The following is a 19780-nucleotide window of genomic DNA, read 5'->3' as shown; positions in this document are numbered from 1 at the left end:
TTATGTATCAATGCATTTATTTTATGTTGTGGATGCTTTAGATACTAAAAAAACTAGAAAAAATAAATAAATATATATATATATATATATATATATATATATATTTGAATTTTTTAACTTTACTGATGTTTTGCCAATTTTTACAATTTTTTTCTTTTTTGAGACCCTCGCCGATTTTCTCCCAATGGTGATGTTCACAACATTGGAAATAAGGAAGATTGATTTAGGAAGATTATTGTGAAGAGCGATAAGGATTCCAAGCAATGTATATATTCTTGATGAAATTCAAGGAGGAAAATGCTACATGGAGAGACATGACTGTTGGTTATGGCATAAAAGGAGGACACTTGAGCTTTGATGGTTTGGTAAAAATCAGCAAAACACAAGCAGTGAGAGATATGTACAAAATCTCAAAACCAACAAGCGTCATCTATCAATCATGCCAACATGAGAAAAAGATGAGAGTGAGCTTTAAGTCAAAAGAGTGTTTGACATCACAACCACTAGAGCTTGTTCACACAGATCTATCCAAACCAACAAGAACACCAACTCTTTGAGGTGAAAGGTATTTTATGTTGTTTACAGATGATTATACTAGAATGATATGGCTTGCATTTCTTAAAGCAAAATCAAAAACACTGGATACCTTCAAATCATTCAAAGTCTTAGTTGACAATGAAAGAAATCTAAGAATCAAATGTTTAAGATGAAATAGAAGAGGTGAATTTACCTCAAATATGGAATTAAGAGACAACTTTCAATTGCAAGAACTCCACAACAAAATGGAATTGTAGAAAAAAAGCAAAGATCAATGCAAGAAACAACAAAAACAATGTTTCTAGAAGCAAAATTACCAAACAAGTTTGGAAAGTAGTTGGTACAATAGTTTACATCATGAACAGATCACAACTCCGAGTGGTAGAAAAATTAAGGTGTGTTGTAGCCCCTCCACTTTCAATTTGTTTTGCATATCAATTTAACACCCAACCCCATAGTTTACTGCATATTTAAACATGAATGCAAATTGCAATTAAAACATTGTTAGGCTACCACTACTTTCATTTTCGCTTTTCAGTTGATAAGAAAAATTTAGATGAGCACACTGTAGGTTTTAACCCTGTACAGAAATTACCTGCATACGAATTCTTAAACAAAGAAAATAAACAATGCGAGAGCATAACCCATAAAACACATATGCACAGAGATTTTTCCCTGGATCCCAAAACCGGGACTACCAGCTTGATTTTTCATTATGTTCCTTTCAATGTTACAATACATATTTATACATGCCGAAGCATCCAATACCATGGACCGAAAAACCATCGCGTCCAATACCATGTGCGAAAATCATGCACAAAACCATAGGTAGGTTCGCCCAACCTAATATAGGGTCCAAAAAAAATTTTCCCGGGGCGCTGCCCCGGACCCCGTAGAGGGGGGCTACCCGCCCCCCTCTAACCCCCCGTTTAACTACGTAGGTTAGTCGTGGAAAGAATATAACACAACCCAACACACACACACAAACTGAAGACTGATATTTTTAGTCAATCTCAAACCCTTAAAAAACCCACAAAGGGAAAACTAGTTTGAAGGAGTATTTATTTGCTTTTATCAGAGAATTAGTTACAGCATAAAATACGCATGGGTACTTATCTCCTTTGAAATTTGTGTCACTGCTCAACACTTTTAGATCTAGGAATCCGTGCCACATTCTACTCCTTTTTCTTCCTTGAAAAACACACTTGCAGACCAGGAATCTCTGCTAGTTTTTCATGCCACAGTCTAAACTCGGCTCCCTAGAAATGTATGTCAACAATCCTACAATCTTTGCTCCGAAATCATGTTGTCAAACAAACTTCACCTTGGTCTACGTGCCATTGGCATCCCTTTCTCTGGCGCAATTTTCCAAACATGGACCCGAATTTATCTCCTCAAAATGTAGGCCTGTCAGACCACATTAAATGCATTGTCTCTCCCTCAAAACCCACGTTGAATCCTCCTTGATTCACACACAGGAAACTGTTGTGGGTGCCTCGAACTATGTGCTATAGCATTGCCTTAAAACTCGGGCCTGTCTCCTTGGGATTCAAGTGGTAGGTGGTCTTCTCCTTGTTGTAGCTTGGTCTCTTCTTCAACAAACTTCAACTATCACAACCTTCACTTCTCCTCTTCATCTCATCTCTTCTCCAATTTTGCACATGAAGAATGAGAGCCTCCTTTGCCTTTTTCTTCCTTTTAGTCTCATAATGATGAGAGAACCCTATCCCTAGCATTAAGGGTTGAGATTAGATCTCAGCTCTCCTTGATCAAGGGTGGAGATCTAATCTCCCATTGACCCCCTCTTAATCTCCCCCTTCATTAATGAGCCTCTATGTCACTTTATAGCTTGTTTTTGTACCTTGTACCTTTTTCCACATATAGTCACTTTAAAAACATAATGTAACTTTAATAATATAAAGTACTATGCATTTTGTGTACCTTATAAAGTGACTAAAAGTCACGTGACTTTAATAACTCATAAGTTACACATTAAAAAGGTGTCTCATGTGTTTGCCAAAGGCAAAAAGGCACTAGGAAACACCTCCTTGGTACCCTTTTCCTCAACACTCCCTCTTACCAAGGAAGGTGTTTCTCACCACTCCCATCTTATCTCTGAAATACACATGCTTTCTCCTTGGCAATGACTTGGTCAGAATGTCTACAACTTGCTCCTCAATGGATACTCAAGCTTCATTGCTCCTCTCTGAACACAATCTTTAATGAAGTGGTACTTGATCTCTATGTGCTTTGACCAGTCATGAAACACTGGATTCTCCGTGAGCTTAATACAACTTTGATTATCACAGTATATCGTAGTTGGCCTCAGCCTTTGATTATCACAGTATATCGTAGGTTGGCGTAACGTACTCATAGTAAGTAAAGAAGGGGAAGACACTTCAGACTGCTCAAGCTTGTAAATCAGTCATCATAACTCAATGTTTAACCGAAATAGCAGTTCTGTCTCTGTATAGTCAGGAACCGGAAAGAAGCCGACAATCAAAAAAAAAACAAAATAGAGCTTATCATTCAATCAGCTCGGAAACATTTGCCTCGATGCCGAGGGTAAACTCATTTTCCGTTTAAACTAATAACAAGCATGCAATGCAGAAATGTAATCGCATTAAACCCAGAAGAGCTTACAAAACGAAAAAAAAATAATGCAGACAGTTTATATAGGCAATAGTTCGGTGGAAAACACCATACCCAAATGGAATGGGTTAAAATCCCTTAAGGGTTTTCTCAGATAAAACTCATCAAAGAACAGGCAAGTTTTCCCAGTAATTAGAGGAGCTTGGCCAACCTGTATTCGAAGGGTACGAGTGTTGGACGATATCCTGGGAACTGGCTTTCTTGAGAGCCGCATTGAAACCCTGCTCTTTCTCCTGTGTGAGAACCAAAACACCCAGTTAGGCTTATTAACAAATCAAAACAAATTAACAACACATAACGATGAACAAATGGAGGAAGTGTCTAATACATGAGCATGCTACATGGGGAATGGTTCCATTTGTTGGGTCTAGACACTCAAGAGGAAGACCATGAACCAGGCGATGATGAGGAAACCCTATGAATACCAAACTCGCGAAGGAAGAGACTTGATCTCTTCGCGAGCTGCTTCTGAAAAGGAAAAGACAAGAGGTGGCGACCATTCACAGCCCTGCAGCAGTGAAACCAGTTAACCAAGAACCGGTGACTCACAGTGGAAGAAATCACAACAAACTAGCATATTCTCATGATCTGTCACAGCGGGAAGAATCGAAGTTACTTGAGGAGGGTACTGCAACAGCCCGGTAAGGACTAAGGCCAGAAGGTTGGCAAAGTTATCCTCCCTGCAGAGGCACCGAACCAAATGACTACTAATCGCAGTTACCCGGTGGGTAGTTACCCTTATCCCATGCAAAATGATCTGAGCCGTTAGATGCCCCTCCCTTAGATCAATGGCGGCAATGTTCACATGTGGACAAAGATAGCCGTGTACACCTGGAGGATGGTGCCACAAGGTCGAGAACAATCCAAAGCCAATGGTTAGGGTCACGATAGATATTTAATGAAATATGAATCAATGCATTTAATATCCATTACCCATGACCAGTAATCGGAACCCAATGGTTAACCTGTACATCCAGTTCATTAATGATAATTACATCTAATGTACATATGTAAAAGTGTATCAAAATAAAACAAAAATTGCGATTGTTTTGGGTTGCGAGCTTATATGTTAGAATTGGTATCAGAGCCCAGGATTCAACATTGTGGCCTCAAGGAATAATATAATTAACAAAACATTTATGTTTGACAAAGGGGAACAGAGTATATGCAGAAGAGCGTCGTCTACACTATCGCGAAGGGTGGCCATCATAACAGAATTCACATCGCATTTGGGAACTAATCCGGAGGTGTGGGTGCAGTTGGGAGAAGGCACCCGCAATAATACAGATGCAATGCTACTGGAAACTGTGAAACAACTTCGAGCTGAGATGGCAAATTTGAGGGAAGATAATGAAAGATTAAGACTCGAACAAGAAAGAATATTGAAGAGTCTTTCTAACAAACAGAACCAAAGGAACCCAACTCCTAGTCGGGAGGAGGAAAATAGGAACAAAGAACACCAACAGCGAGCAGAATATTTCAGGCTAGATAATGAAGAAGGGTCAGAAATGTTTCAAGTGGTAAAGGTAACAAGAGACAAAAGACCGAATTACTGGGAGAATTTAAAAAAATTAAACCTCCAATGTTTGACGGAGAAAAGGAAGAAATTTTTGAGGCCTAGTTAATCAACATGAACAAGTACTTTCAGATCTATGAATACGAAGATAACCTAAAGGCCAGACTCACCATTTTCCAACTACAAGGAAAAGCTACCTTGTGGTGGGAGGAAGTCAAAATGGTACGGGGAGTTGACAAACAAGACCCCATTATAACAAAAATTTCCCCCACCATACTAGAGTTGCGCAAGTAGCAAATGTTTAGGAATCTTCCACAGTTGGAGATTTGGCCAGAAGCATTCCTTGGATAAACGCAGCCTTAGACAACAATCAAACCGAGTATCAGCCTTCCATGGTGGAATTTGAAGGTAAGATTGTTAATCATCATGTATCCATTCTGATTGACCCAGGAGCAAGTTTGAGCTATGTTAGCCCTAAGATAGTTGAATTATGTCACTTGAACTCTGCCAAGTTTAAAACCCCTTGGCTGGTCCAGCTAGCCACTGGGGCCAGGCATAGGGTTTCAGCTAAGGTAGAAAATTGCCTATTAGAAATAGTTGAACAGCCAGTAAGGGTAAACTTAAACATGTTACCTTTAGGGTCATATGATGTACTCATCGGAATGGACTGGTTAGAAAAACATTGGTCAGTCGTTAACTGTAAAGACAAGACTATAAATTACCTCTCTGAAGAAGGTGTTAGACAAGAGATTCAGGGAATTCGAAAAACTGTTAAACTACGTCCTATTACAGCCAATCAGTTAAGTAAATGTATTCGAAAAGGTTGTCAGGTGTATGTTGTCCAAGTTGGTTATACCAACTCCAAGGATAAAACAACTACTTTAAGGGACATACTTGTTATTCAGGAATTTGCAGACATTTTCCCTGAGGAGATACCAGTGTTACCGCCGAAAAGGGATATCGACTTCACTATAGAATTCATACCAAGGGCTGCCCCGATGTCGAAAGCTCTTTATCGTATGAGTATACCTGAATTAACCGAACTCAAGATGCAACTGCAAGAACTATTGGATAAAGGCTACATTCGCCCAAGCGTGTCACCGTGGGGGCGCCTGTGTTGTTTGTAAGGAGATGGCACATTACGACTGTGTATTGATTATTGACAACTTAATAAGTTGACTATCAAGAATAAGTACCCACTGCCAAGGATAGATGATTTGTTTGACCAAGTGAAAGGAGCCACTATTTTCTCCAAGATAGACCTGCGGTCAAGTTATCATCAAATTAGAGTAAAAGAAGAAGATATTTGCAAGACAACGTTTAAAATGCATTACGGTCATTATGAGTTTATTGTATTGCCTTTCGGACTCACCAATGCTCCAGCAACCTTTATGAGTCTGATGAATGGCATCTTCCACCCTTATCTGGATAAATTTGTTTTAATATTTATCGATGATATACTGATTTATTCTAAAAATTTGAAGGAACATCAGGAACACCTCTGTATAGTACTTCAAGTCTTATGAGAAAACCAGTTGTACGCCAAATACAACAAATGTGATTTTTATAAAAATCAGATCCAATATTTAGGCCACATTATATCATCAGAGGGTATAGCAGTAGATCCTGAGAAGATTAGGACCATCATGAATTGGATGGTCCCTAAAAATGTAACTGATATCAGATCTTTCATGGGCTTGGCCGGTTACTACCGACGATTCATAAAGGGGTTTTCAAAAATTGCGTACCCTATCACTTCTTTACAGAAAAAGGGAAGGGATTTTCGTTGGATAGATGAATGTCAGCGCAGTTTTGAACTGCTAAAACAGTTACTAACCACAGCCCCTATACTGGGAATAGCGGATCCAGAGAAGGAATTTACTGTATGCACAGATGCTTGTCAAGAAGGGGTTGGGGGTGTGTTAATGCAGGAAGGGAGAGTGATAGCCTATGAATCCCAAAAGCTTAAGGATCACGAACAAAGGTATTCAACTTATGATTTAGAACTAACAGTCATGGTCCACGCCTTGAAAATGTGGTGACATTACCTATTGGGAAAGAAATTCCTTCTAATGACAGATCATAGTAGTTTGACCAGTTTCTTCAAGCAACCAAACTTAAATGCACGACAGGCAAGATGGACAACCTTCCTAAGCGAATTTGATTTTGATATTAAGCACTTGAAGGGAAAGGAGAATCGAGTGGTGGATGCCTTAAGCAGAAAGTTGCATCACATCTATGAGATCTCGTTCAGCAAGGTGGAAAGTAAGCTCTTAAGTCAAATTAAAGAAGCTGCTATGAAGGACCTTGAATATGAATTCCTTTGGCAGCAAGCAAAACAAATAATAGATTCAGGAAAACAGGGTGACTATGGTGTAAACTGTGATCAAATGTTGACCTTCAGAGGAAGAATTTTTGTGCCAAACCAAAAAGCTATCAAGCAATATATGCTGGATGAATTTCACAGAAGTTTGTATATGGCACATCCAGGCTATCAAAAGTTGTTTTCAGCGATTAAAAAGAATTATTTTTGGCCAGGAATGTGGAAAGATATTGTAGAATACCTGGCTAAATGCTTAGAATGTCAGCAGGTTAAAGCAGAACATCAGCACCCGACTGGTTTACTTCACCCACTTCCTATTCCCGAATGGAAATGGGATACAATTACATTGGATTTTATAACCGGACTGCCTAGATCCAGAAGGAAAAACGATTCCATTATGGTGGTGGTGGACAAATTAAGCAAAACAACCCATTTTATTCCTGTTAAATCTACTTATAAAACTGTAGAAATTGTTGATATATTTATGAAGGAGATCTTTAGATTGCATGGGTTGCCTAAAGTAGTAATATCCGATAGAGATGTTAAGTTCACCTCTGCATTCTGGAGAGCTTTGTTTTCAGGTTTGGGAACTCAGATTCAGTTCAATACTGCCTATCACTCACAGACGGATGGGCAGACTGAACGAGTGAACCAAGTATTAGAAGACATGCTACGGATGTATGCAATGCAGCAACCTACAAAATGGGAAGAATACCTCCACTTAGTAGAATTTGCCTATAACAACAGCTATCATGAATCCCTCAAAATGAGTCCATTCGAAGTACTGTATGGGAAGAAGTGCAGAACTCCAACGAATTGGAGTAGTCCTGAAGATAAATTAATTCTAGGACCTGACATGCTAATAGAAATGGAACAAATAGTCAAGAAGGTGCGCAAAATTTAAAAGCTGCCCAAGATAGGCAGAAATCTTACGCTGACAAAAAGAGAACCTATAGAGAGTTTGGTGTGGGTGATCATGTATACGTGAGAGTAAAGCCTAGGAAAAGTTCCTTAAAATGGGGGGGATGTGCAAAGCTAGCCCCTCGCTATTGTGGACCTTTCCAGATTCTGGAAAGGGTAGGGCTTGTAGCTTACCAACTTGCTCTACCAGGCCACCTACGAATTCATAATGTGTTTCATGTATCACTACTTAAAAGATATATTTATGACCCCAGGCATGTCATTAATTGGCAGGACGTGCAGGTAAAAGAAGTAGTGACAATGTTTTTCTTTTATTATTAACTCTCAGACTATTTCAGTTATATGATTAGTAATAAGTGTATGATGAATGCAGGTAGAACCAGACGGAGAATTCTTGGTCGAGCCCCTACATATTCTAGAACGGAGAGAAATAATGCTCCGGAAGCGAGCTATCATCCAAGTTAAAGTGCAATGGAAGCACTTTAGCCCAGATGAAGCTACTTGGGAAGATGAAGGCTTTATGCAACAAGCTTATCCTGTTTTGCTTCAGGACTGGGAGAACACCGAGGACGGTGTTGCACATAAGGGGGGAGATGTAACACCCCCAGTTACCTTGGTTTTATTTCTGTCTTTTACAAACAAGTTTAATTGTTAAGTAATTACCTCTTATGGAGGTTAACAGGTTGTTTGGTTAGTTAAATGTTAAAATTTGGGTACCAAAGGACAAGTGGTTCCCTAAGGCTTTGATCTTTGGCCTAGGGAAAAGTGTCCAAATTTATTTGTACTTTTCTCCTAAAGTGACTTTATAAGTGGTAAAGTCAATTTAATTTAAAAATGACTTTATATGTGGTAAAGTTACATTCTAATTTAAAGGTGACTTTATTAAAGTCAATGAAGAATTAGAAAGTGAAAAAGTGAATATGGAAATAAAAGGCTAAGTGGGTCTTTATTTAAGTGGGTGAGTTAAAAAATAGAAAGCGAGAGTTAAATGCACATTTATTCTCGTCCCTAGATCTAAATAAATCTCAGTCATTAGATCTTAGACTAACCCAAAAGGTCATTTAGAGAGTAAAAGGAGAAGAGAAGAGAAAAAGATCAATTCTTTTTTTCATGAGCATTTGAGAGAAAGAGAAGAGAGAGCAAGGAGAATTTCTAAGCAATGAGGAAGTGAAAGAGAGCAGCAAGAAGACATTTCAGCAAATCTGGGCAGCCGCATTTATTGGCACGCATCTCAAGGCAAAACCGCACAACAGGAAAAAAAAAGGCACAGAAATCGAGGAAGAGGGACAGCGGCAAGGGCACGATTTTTGAGACAGGATGTACAGCATTTAATGTTGTATTATTGCTAGAAAAATTTATGTTTTGCTAGTTTCTTGATTGGCATGATTTTCGAGGCGGAGTTCAAGCACGGAACTCGAGATAAGCATTTTTACTGTGGTTGCTACAATTTTTACTATGTAAGCATTTTTAGAAATAAAAAAGAGCTCTCAAACTGGTTTTCCCCAAGAGTTGTAGAGGGGTTTTTCCAGGGTCACATGACCAAAAATCACTGTGTTTTTTTCTATGTGTGGCTGTCATAATTTTGTTGTGTTTTATTTCTGCAATTTCAGTAGTTGTGAAATCTCTAAATTTGTGTTTTCAGAACATATTGTCATTTTCAGATTTTAGAATTTTTATCATGCTTGGATTTAAACTAAATGCATGGAGTGATAAAAAAAACTGATAACCGGAGTGGGGGTTGAAATTCTTCATTAAAGACCTAATTGAGTTAGGAAAGACTTTTTAATTCTTATTTAAAAGAAATGATTAGGATTTACAAGAATGTGTTGTTATCTGAGGAAAGGAAAACTCATGGAGGACCACAAGAGTTCCTAACTCCCAAGACAATTGGAGGAAACAGTTACTCCTTATTCCAAAGGATTTCCTTTAAAAAAAGGAATCCGAGGAAAAGGAGGGGGTTGGCATTTTTCCTTCTTGAAAAGTTAAAAGCGGGAACAAAGAAAGGGGTCAATGTTATGCGTTGCCCAAGAGCTAGGTTCTTGAGCTGGTAAGGACTAGTGGAAGGTTCGAACTCTGTCATAGTTATATGTCAGGTTGGGTCAAGTGAGACCCTGATTGCCATTGACTAAGCTTTAAGGAAAAACCCTCCACTGTCACCACTATTTGGGAGTTGGGAGAGCTCGAGGGGGAGTACTAGTGACCAAGCCATTCTCATTGGACGATATCCTAGGAACTGACTTTCCTGAGAGCCGCACAGAAACCCTGCTCTTTCTCCTGCATGATAACCAAAACACCCAGTTAGGCTTATTAACGAATAAAAACAAATTAACAACACAGAGCGATGAACAAACGAAGGAAGTGCCTAATACTTGAGCTTGTTATATAGGGAAGGGTTCCATTTGTTGGGTTTGGACACTCCAAAGGAAGACCATGAACCTGGCGGTGATGAGGAAACCCTGTGAATACCAAACTCGCGAAGGAAGAGACTTGACTTCTGTGCGAGCTGCTTTTGGAAAGGAAAAGAGAAGAGATGGTGGCCATTCACAGCCCTGCAACAGTGAAACCAGTTAACCAAGAACCAGGTTGCACAGCAGAAGCAATCACAAAAAACCAACATATTCTCATGATCTGTGATAGCGAGAAGAATCAAAGTTACTTGAGGAGGGTATTGCAACAGCCCGGTAAGGGCTGAGACCAGAAGGTGGGCGCAGCTAGCCTTCCCGTAGAGGCACCGAACCAAATGACTGCTAATTGCGTTACCCGGTGGGTAGCTACCCTTATCCCGTGCAAAATTATCTGAGTCGTTAGATGCCCCTCCCTTAGATCAACGGCGGCAATGTTCACATGCGGACAGAGGTAGTTGTGTACACCTTGAGGATGGCGCCTCAGGGTCGAGAACCATCCAAAGCCAATGGTTAGGGTTAGGGTAGATATTTAATGAAATACGAATCAATGCATTTAATATCCATTACCCATGACCGATAACCAAAACCCAATGGTTAACCTATACATCTAGTTCATTAATGATAATTACGTCTAATGTAAGGTTGGGTACATGTGTAACATATGTAAAAGTGTATCAAAATAAAAAATAAAATAAAAATTGTGCTTGTTTTGGGTTGCGAGCTTATGTGTTACACACGGCAGCTTCAACTACGACAGTTGTGACCACGGCAGCTTCCACCACGACAACCACAGCAGCTTCGACCACGAAAACTACGACAACTTCGACCACAGCAACTTCTCTGCTCCTAGCTCGAACTTGTGGGAGACTATTAAACCCAAGAATAATTCCACAAACTTGTCTTCCTTGCTTTTCTAGGCTGCGGCTACTTCTCTACCTCTTATCTTGTCTCCACCAAAAAATTTGAGCTTGAACGGACGAATTTAGGTTTATATTTATAGTGGTTTTTCCATATTTTGAAGGGACACGTCTCTTTGCCAAGGGTTATGAGCCTACTCAAGTCGACTTGGACAGTTTGACAATTTTTGACATATGCTAATTTCAAAAATTGATTTCTCTTCAACGATAAGGAATTAGGAGGCAAGTGAGTACTCATTGGAAAGCTTATGACCTCCTCTATAAGTTGATATAGTATTCCCTTCAAGATATGACCTCTAATGATGGAAATTTAATTTTTCTTTCATCATATGCATATTTTTTCATAACAGCCCTATTAAAGAATTTCTTTTATGGAATTAGAGCATCAAGTGGATTAGAATTTTTTTCACTATTTTGACATGCTAGTGCATGTGATCTTCATGCATTAGGATTGCATACAAGGACTAGGGTTTCTTTGACATATTTATACAGCTAGGGTTACTAGATTAGAGCTTCAACACATGGGAATTATGAGCATCATTCAACAAGGCTAGGGTGCCTTTTTAATGTCTTCATGGGCATCTTCAACAAGGTAACTTCTTTCTTAGGGCATCTCCAACAAAGCTTGGGCAATGCATATAAGGGAAAGTTATTGGCTTGCCATCATTAATGACCGACATGGCTAGCTTCAACAATGCAAACATGATATCATAATGACATCATTGCTAGCGCTTCGTTATGGCAAGTGCATCTAGAATTTCATTAATATACACATGCACCTAGGGTCTAGTCAAGTAGTTAAGGTTTAAGTCTCATAGGGTTTGCACAATATCTAGGGTTTGTTTCAACAATTCAATTATGATGCCATCAATGACAACTTTATTCAACAGGTTGTTGCAATTCTGAGTTATTCTCCTTGATGAAAGATGTTTGGTTCCTCATCACATGGTGTTTGATAGTAGTATATTCCTTGTTGAATAATTGTGAAAGGTATATATAACCACTTGAGCTCAATTGTCTGGTTTTGTTATCATTTAACTGGAAATATAGTGGAAAATTGTGCACCTACAGCCAACAAGTAACAAACTGATGTGCAAAATGGATCATTGTAACTGTCACACAGACTCAGAAATTTATTGGAAATTAAGAGAATATACAGGAGGGAATCCTACATCTTTTTACTGTGGTATTGTGATAATAATATGGCCAAAATTATGTATAACGGTTGTGAGTAATTTTCTGAGTAATGAAGATATCATATTTGACTCTTTAGAGGCCTCATTTGGATGTTATTTGTCCACTGTATATATTTTCTGAAGTGAAAATTATTAAGAAAACACCTACAGCAGTTTTCACACAAACTGTTTGAAGAAAGGTCTCACAAAGGAAGTTATACAAACTCAGAAATTTTTAAAGAAAAATCAGAAGTTTGTCAAGGTAGAATCTTACATTTGAATAGTGTACGGCAAAGTACTAAACTGAGTTGAGTTGCAAAGGATCGTTATTGTCATTTATTCAACATGTGAGACACTGAGCCAGTGAAGCATGACCCTTATAAAACCCTTCAAGACTTGCGGGTCTTGACGAGTCATATGTCGAAACGGGTCACTAGCATAGAACTCGCGCATAAGACTTGTGTTGACCCATTGACTTGCATACAACTCGTATCAAACTTGTACAAACCCGTATAAGACCCATCCCTGTCAGCAAATTTCGATTTTTTTTCCTTTTTTTTAGATCAAGTGGAGGGAAAGGGAGTCTTATTTTGAGTTTTATTTTTTGAGTCTTATATGAGTCTTATACGGGTCGTCCCCAATACTTATACGAGTCACTGAGTCAATAGCCAGACGAGTCTTACACGAGTACAAGTCGTGCAATATTGGTCTGAGCAGTTACAAGTTGGTGCTTACAGAGGATTGGTATCCTCATCTTCTTGATAGGTTGGAGCCTACAATATTGTAAGTTGGTGCTTATAGAGGATTGGTGTCCTCACAGGTGGTTTCCTGTAACATTGTAATAAATTGAAGATTGTTAGAAAAGCAAGCATGTGGTTTTTCTCCTAGTTTAGGTTTCCACTTTAATCTTGTGTTCATGCATTGTGTTAATGGTTGACTAGGTGATGAGATTTTTGTTTTAAGATTAGTAAAGTGAAAAGAGTTTAAATCCATGTGATACTGAAACCCCCCCACCCTAGTATCACTTTGTATTTTCAACACTCCTCTCATCCAAAGCTAATATGTCTACAAAATCCTCTAATCCAGCAGCAAAACAAGGAAATTCCTCCCTTACATCATTTTGTAAAGAAGCTGGAAACAGCCTCTGAAAGGGTTTCTTCACTCCACTGGCCACCTCCTTGTCCTTATGTGCGGCCTTCCTCTTCCCATTGCCTTGAGCAATGAATACTTCATCAGAAAATTTTGGATTTATAGCTTGTGCCAAAGTGTGCAATGGAATGTTGAAGCCATTCCACCTCATAACAATGACAGACCTCACTTGCTCAGCAAAATCAAAATATGCAAATGGAAGAGTGGGAGCCTCTTGTGTAATAATTTCCACGGTTTTCTCAACTATGGTATCCATGCCATCATAAACCTTTCCTACGAAAGGTTTCTTTGTGTCTACATCTCAAAGAAGATTAAATACAGGTAATGTGAACTTGAATAAGAAATCAATCTTGCTCCAACAATATTCATCAATCAACACACTCCTCACCATACTTCCCTTCTATGAATCTGCATGACTCCACTAAGCCCAAGTTGAACCCATCACCATACTCATTAATGCAGTTTTAACTTCAGCAAGGCATTGCAACATGATGAAGTTGAGGCATACCTTATCTCAGCAACTTTGAGCAATTCCAATTTGGGGTATTCTCAATATATTGCTTGAAATTGGTGGTGGTTGGTGATGAAATTTGTGATCTCCCTAGCCTACCCTTTGACCTTCTTAATCCATCTTTTTTTGCCTCAATCTCTTCTAAAGTCATATTCAAATTGTGGACAATGCAAGGAGTCCAAAATATGTGATTGTACTTACCCTCAACAATTAAGCTTGTAGCTTTGCCAACACGTGCATTATCTGTAACAACTTGCACGACATTTTATGGCCTCACTTGTTCAATAGCAATAATTACAATTCCAGCAATGAACTAACTATCCCTTACGTCACTCGAACAATCTTCTACTTTTATGAACATGGCTCCCTTTGGTGATGATGCAATGACATTAATCAATGGCCTACGCCCTGTATCAATCCAACCATCTAAGATAATGAAAAGCCCTATGCTACCCCATAAGTTATGAATTGATTTCAAGACATCATCAAAAACTTGCCTCTCTTTCCTGAGCAAAATTGTTCTGAGTTTTTCATAGTTTGGCCCCTTGTAATCTTGACGAGTTTTGTTAATCACTCTCACCAAATCTTGCCAATATGGGGATCAAACCACATTAAAAGGGATGCCACAAGCAAAGATGGCCCTTGCCCCTCTTGAGTTAGCTACTTCTCCCCCTTGATTATCAAGCATTTCAACAATCTACTATCTTTGACTGGATTTATGACTTGGATAATTCTTCTTCTTCTATTGCTAGCACCCTCCTCTTTCTTGCTTCAAGAACAATCCTTAGCTCATTGCTAGCACCCTAGTGGGGATTTCCAGTACCACCCATGTATATTTTGCTTCTTTGATCCTTCAACCTTTGAGCATCATCTTGCTCATCATCATGCTCTCTCTCTTGAATGTAGCCCTCACCTTTGGATTTCTGGTATGTGCACACACTTGAATACCCTTTATCTCTTCATGCAAAATGTGAGGCTTCACTCTTGAGTAAAAGCCTTTGAAGGTCCTATCATTTTTTCATAAATTGCACTTCCATTCCCATGAACCACCAAACCCCATTTAATTGACATTGGTAACATACTTCCACAGAGGATAGTATTCTTGCTTCTTGGTTGCTTGAGTATATCTAAGGGCACTACAAACACAACTTTGAGAAGCCATGAATGTTGCAAAAACAAAAAATAAATCACTCACCAAAACAGTTGTTGTCCACGCCCTTCTTCTTTCCGATACCCTTCTTGTTGCCCACAAACCCACACCTTTCTTGCTAGAAATGCACCAAAGCTTCCTCCCGATGCTCCCAAACACAACCAAAATGCTTCTTGTTGCTACAAGAAGATCCTCTTGCAGAAGAATGTGTCAGAAATCACTGAATGAAGTGTTTTGTTATAGAAAAGAAGGGGCTAATAGGGTTTCTAGAGAATTCTAATTTTTTAAGTTTCTAGAGAATTATATTCCTAATTTTTTTAAATAAAATTTGTTAACTAAGCATTTATGTTTAATAAAATTGTTAACTTAGCGTTTTTGGGCCATAGAAGGGACCTTTGTTAACTAAGCATTTATATTTAAGAAAATTGTTAACTTAGCGTTTTTGGGCCATAGAAGGGACCCGCACCCTTCTTGGCCACTTGAGCAGACCCAAAAAAAAAGTGAAACACACCCTATTTCAACCAAAACAGCCCTGAAACATCGGCATCAGTACTGTACAACATTTCAAAATCCATACGGTACGAATGGTGGCATTTCGGGGCCATTTCAGTGTTTCGTTGAGTTTCAAGTGTTGGTACGGCCCCTAGCTAGACATTTCCTGTTGTTGAATTTTCCATAAGCCCTAGATCTAGTATATGGCTAATCATGCACACAAACACACTAGGAATCCTCAACTTACAAGCACTTTGCACAACAGAAATCTACAGCAATGAAATCAATAAAGTATACAGAGATATTGAGCCCAAAGCTCGATTTTTTTATTAGTCCATTAATAAAAGAATCACGGGGCTCTCGTACCAAGGATCATGGCCCTTCAGATCACTAGTACAACTAGTATACATAGTATACAAACAAATTAGGGCTTGAGGTTCGATCCTACATATCCTCAATATGCCCACAAAAACACAGATAAATAACCTGCCTTGCTGTCAAGGTCCTTCACCTTCAGCCCTTTTAGTCTCCTTTATCCACCACTCTGGTAGGTCCTTTGCCTCCTTCACAGAATGACCTGAATCTTTTCAGATCTCTATCAAACCCAGTTGCTCACAATGTGTTTGACCTATCAAATACACTGTATATCAGCCTTCAAATACATCAGCTACTCATAGTAAGTTTTGACCTTCAACCTCACTACATATTAGCCCTTGTAAAACACAATGTTCACAATTCCATTTGTGAACAAACTTCATGAATAATGTGGGACCCTCTTCCTAACACAGAATAGTAGCCTTTCAAATACTCCCATAAACTTCTTCACCTGTTGTTCGTTGTTCCAAGCCGTCACAAGTGTTCGGCCTGTTGGAAAATCAGAAAGGCAATAAAGATTTTCTTGATCTTGATAATTACTTGTGATGTGTCTTATTATTATTATTCTTTATATCTTCTTTCTTTAGTTCATCAAGCAATTACCAAAAGCAACTGCACATAAAACAATAGACAACAGATGTAGGCACATGCCAAGGCAAAAACCCCCTCGAGGGGAAAACCCAATCAAGATAATTCTTCCTTTCAATAGTATTCTTTGAGACTCTTCACCCTAGACCAAAACCAGACCTTCCCTCCACACCATGTTAGCCTCCCAAAATTTTGACCTCTTCCCAGCAACTTCAACTATGCAACAACTTATGGCAACTGGCAGCTTTCAGCAACAGTGAAATTTGGAAGACTTCGATCTCCCAATCTAGGGCACGAAACAGAGAGAGACACCAAAATTTCAGTTTTCCTTCTCTCCTTAGACTTCCCCAAACTCGCACTCACTTCAACTTCCTGGCAACAAACTTCGCACCTTTTCCCAGCTACAAGAGATATTCGCACTTCTGCCCAACAACAAGAGAGTTTGAACTTGATGAGAGAATGATGCTCCAAATGAATTCGATGACCTTACTTTATTGGCTTCTTGTGGGGTCGAATAGGGTCCTTAGGCCGACTTGATCTTGTCTTAGGCTGACATGATGTGAAAGTTCCATAATTCATATTTGACTCAATACTTAACCATTTTACATGATTCAAAAGCCCAAGAAGGGTCTCTTTAAATGTACAATAACTCTATAGGCTCATAATAAATCCTAGAAGTCCTCAATGGGGACTTGACCTAAAACATGGTGATCCAAGCATGAAACCCATGCTTTAATAAGTCACAATAATAATAATAATTCTTTTCTTTAATCTTTTGACAAGTACATTATTGAAGACCGAACACAGTTACATTTTCCAACACGGCCTACTCACTGAATGATCAACTCCATTCTGAGGCCATTCAAGACTACTATCTTTAGCTTGAGGCACTCTCAACCTCCTCCTTTACCAGGTTTGAAGCCCTTTTCGGCCTGTTCTGAGACAACAGAGGTCTCAACCTCTTCCTCAAAGTTGCAGCTTCTTGGACAGATCAGACTCTCAGCCACTCTTCTTTTGACTAAGTCTGCTCAGCAAACCACAAAAAAACCACTCTACCTCTTCAAGAGATGTTTGCATCCTCAAAAATACTCCAACTCAGCCTCTTGAAGGTTTGCGGCGTCACTTCTTGGCATACTCTATTCACACAAGGAGAGATGCTATGACTTTTACTTAGACCCTAACTCGGTCCTACTACAAGTAACCCACAGCCACTATAAAAATGTTTTTGAGCCACAATCTGCCTTTGGACTGTTCTTTTAGGTCACGGCCAGCCAGCACTACCTAGTTGTTGGCACCTATGGCCCTCCTTCAGACTCCTAATTAGCAGACTCAGCCTCCTTGAGCAGAATTGCTCAACTCAGCCTCTTCCTAGGGTAGAAACCCTTCTTTACTCAGCGTCTCTTGGATGATTGCTTGACCGAGAAACCCTAGCTTGGCTTCCTCTAAGCAGCTTCCAAATTCGGTCATAGGCCGTAGTACTCTCTCTTGATCTGTGGCCCTTCTAGGGCAAACGACCTCCTCAAGTGAAGTCCATCTCACTTGAGATCCATGTTGCGGGGGAGCGCCCCCCCCCCTTCGAACCCGCTCCCAAAGCGCGCTCCCAAAATCGCTCCCGGACGGGAGCGATTTTCGGGAGCGCGCTCCCGTAAAAAAATTTGCGCTCCCTGGTCTATTAGGGAGCAACACAGGGAGCGATCGCTCCCGCGCTCCCGGAGCGATTTTTAATGCCCGGGAGCGATCGGGGAGTGATCGCTCCTTGATCGCTCCCGGGCATTAAAAATCGCTACGGGAGCGATTCGAGCCGGGCCGGGAGCGGTTCGGCGAACAAAAAAAAAAAAAAAAAAAAAAAATCCGCCGAACCCGAAAAAATTAAAAAATTTAGAAAAAAAATTTTGTTTTATAAGGCCAATGGGCCAAAAAACATTCATTATAACTTCATTGAGCAAGTTTGGAGCTGGAGCAAGAGCATTGGAGCGAAGAGCAAATGCTGAGGAGCGAGAAGCAAGTGCCAAGGAGCGAGGAGCAAGCCTGCAGAGGTAAGTAACTTAGTAATCTAGTTAGTTTAGCTGGTTAGGTAGTTAATTTAGTTGATTTAATTTAGTTGTTTGAGTTTAGCTGTTTAAAAATCATGTATTTAAATTAAATTAATTAATCCCAATAAATTAAATTAATTTGCAGATTCAAAACTCAAAACCCTACAAACATCAAACACCATGGACCTGGCGATATTTATTGGCATTTTCCTCTTCCTGGTCCCTTTTATGGTTATTATGGTGCTGGAGAGTAGGAAACGGAGGGGGCCCCAAACTGAAGAGGGGGATGAAGAAGTCGGAGAAAGTCAAATGGGTGAAAACCCCAGTGAGGAGGAGGTGGAGGAGGGTGAACATGACCCTCAAAAAACTAAACAAGACCAAACTCCATTGTGGAAATATGTTCACAGGGTTGAAACAGGGAGAGGGGGTGGAACCACTAAATTTCATTGCCCCCATTGCAACACTGATTACACAGGTTCATACACCCGTGCTAGAAGACACCTCTGCGGGAAAAGGCCATGGGATGGAGAGAAACAAATAGGAATCAAAACTTGTGTAGCGGTGTCAACAGCAGATAGAGCCAAATACATAAAGGAAGAGGAGGACGCCCAATACAGAACAAAAAGATCAAGGGGTTTCTTTGAACCAAGCTCACAATCACAAAGAACTCCTTCAGCATCCTCCCAAGGCAGTGGATATGGACCTGGAGGCACAGGGTCATCATCTTTAAGGCGTAGAACCATATCAGATTTCCTTGATGAGGGGTGTAGGAATGACGTGGATTCAAAAGTTTACAGGTTCCTCTATGCATGTGGGATACCATTCAATGTTCTACGCTCACCTTACTGGCACGAAATGGTTTCTGCCATAAATGATGCCCCTAAAGGATACAAGAGCCCTGGGTATGACAAGGCAAGAACTGTTGGCCTTGATCATGAAAAGCAAAAATATCACATTCTTTGAATACAATGACAAGTTCTTGGACTGACAATGGGGTGTCCATTGTATCTGATGGATGGACAAATGTAAAAGGCAA

General features: G+C 39.6%; 2 protein-coding genes across 2 annotated transcripts in view; one reads left to right on the top strand and one right to left on the bottom strand.

Annotated features, from left to right (window-relative positions):
* Positions 1-19780, bottom strand: part of LOC149172510 (protein-tyrosine-phosphatase MKP1-like) — an 88004-nt gene that overhangs the window by 44477 nt on the left and 23747 nt on the right. The window lies entirely within an intron of this gene.
* On the top strand, positions 5368-5832 carry LOC149172511 (uncharacterized). The gene has a single exon (XM_089426348.1). The coding sequence runs from the start codon at positions 5368-5370 to the stop codon at positions 5830-5832; it is 465 nt and encodes a 154-aa protein (XP_089282474.1).

Source organism: Pinus tabuliformis, chromosome 4_2, assembly GCF_031772625.1.
Source record: "Pinus tabuliformis cultivar Carrire ecotype Pingquan chromosome 4_2, CPIR1, whole genome shotgun sequence".
Lineage (NCBI taxonomy): Eukaryota > Viridiplantae > Streptophyta > Pinopsida > Pinales > Pinaceae > Pinus > Pinus tabuliformis.
The sequence above is the reverse complement of the archived record's forward strand: the minus strand, read 5'-3'. Positions and strand labels throughout refer to the sequence as shown.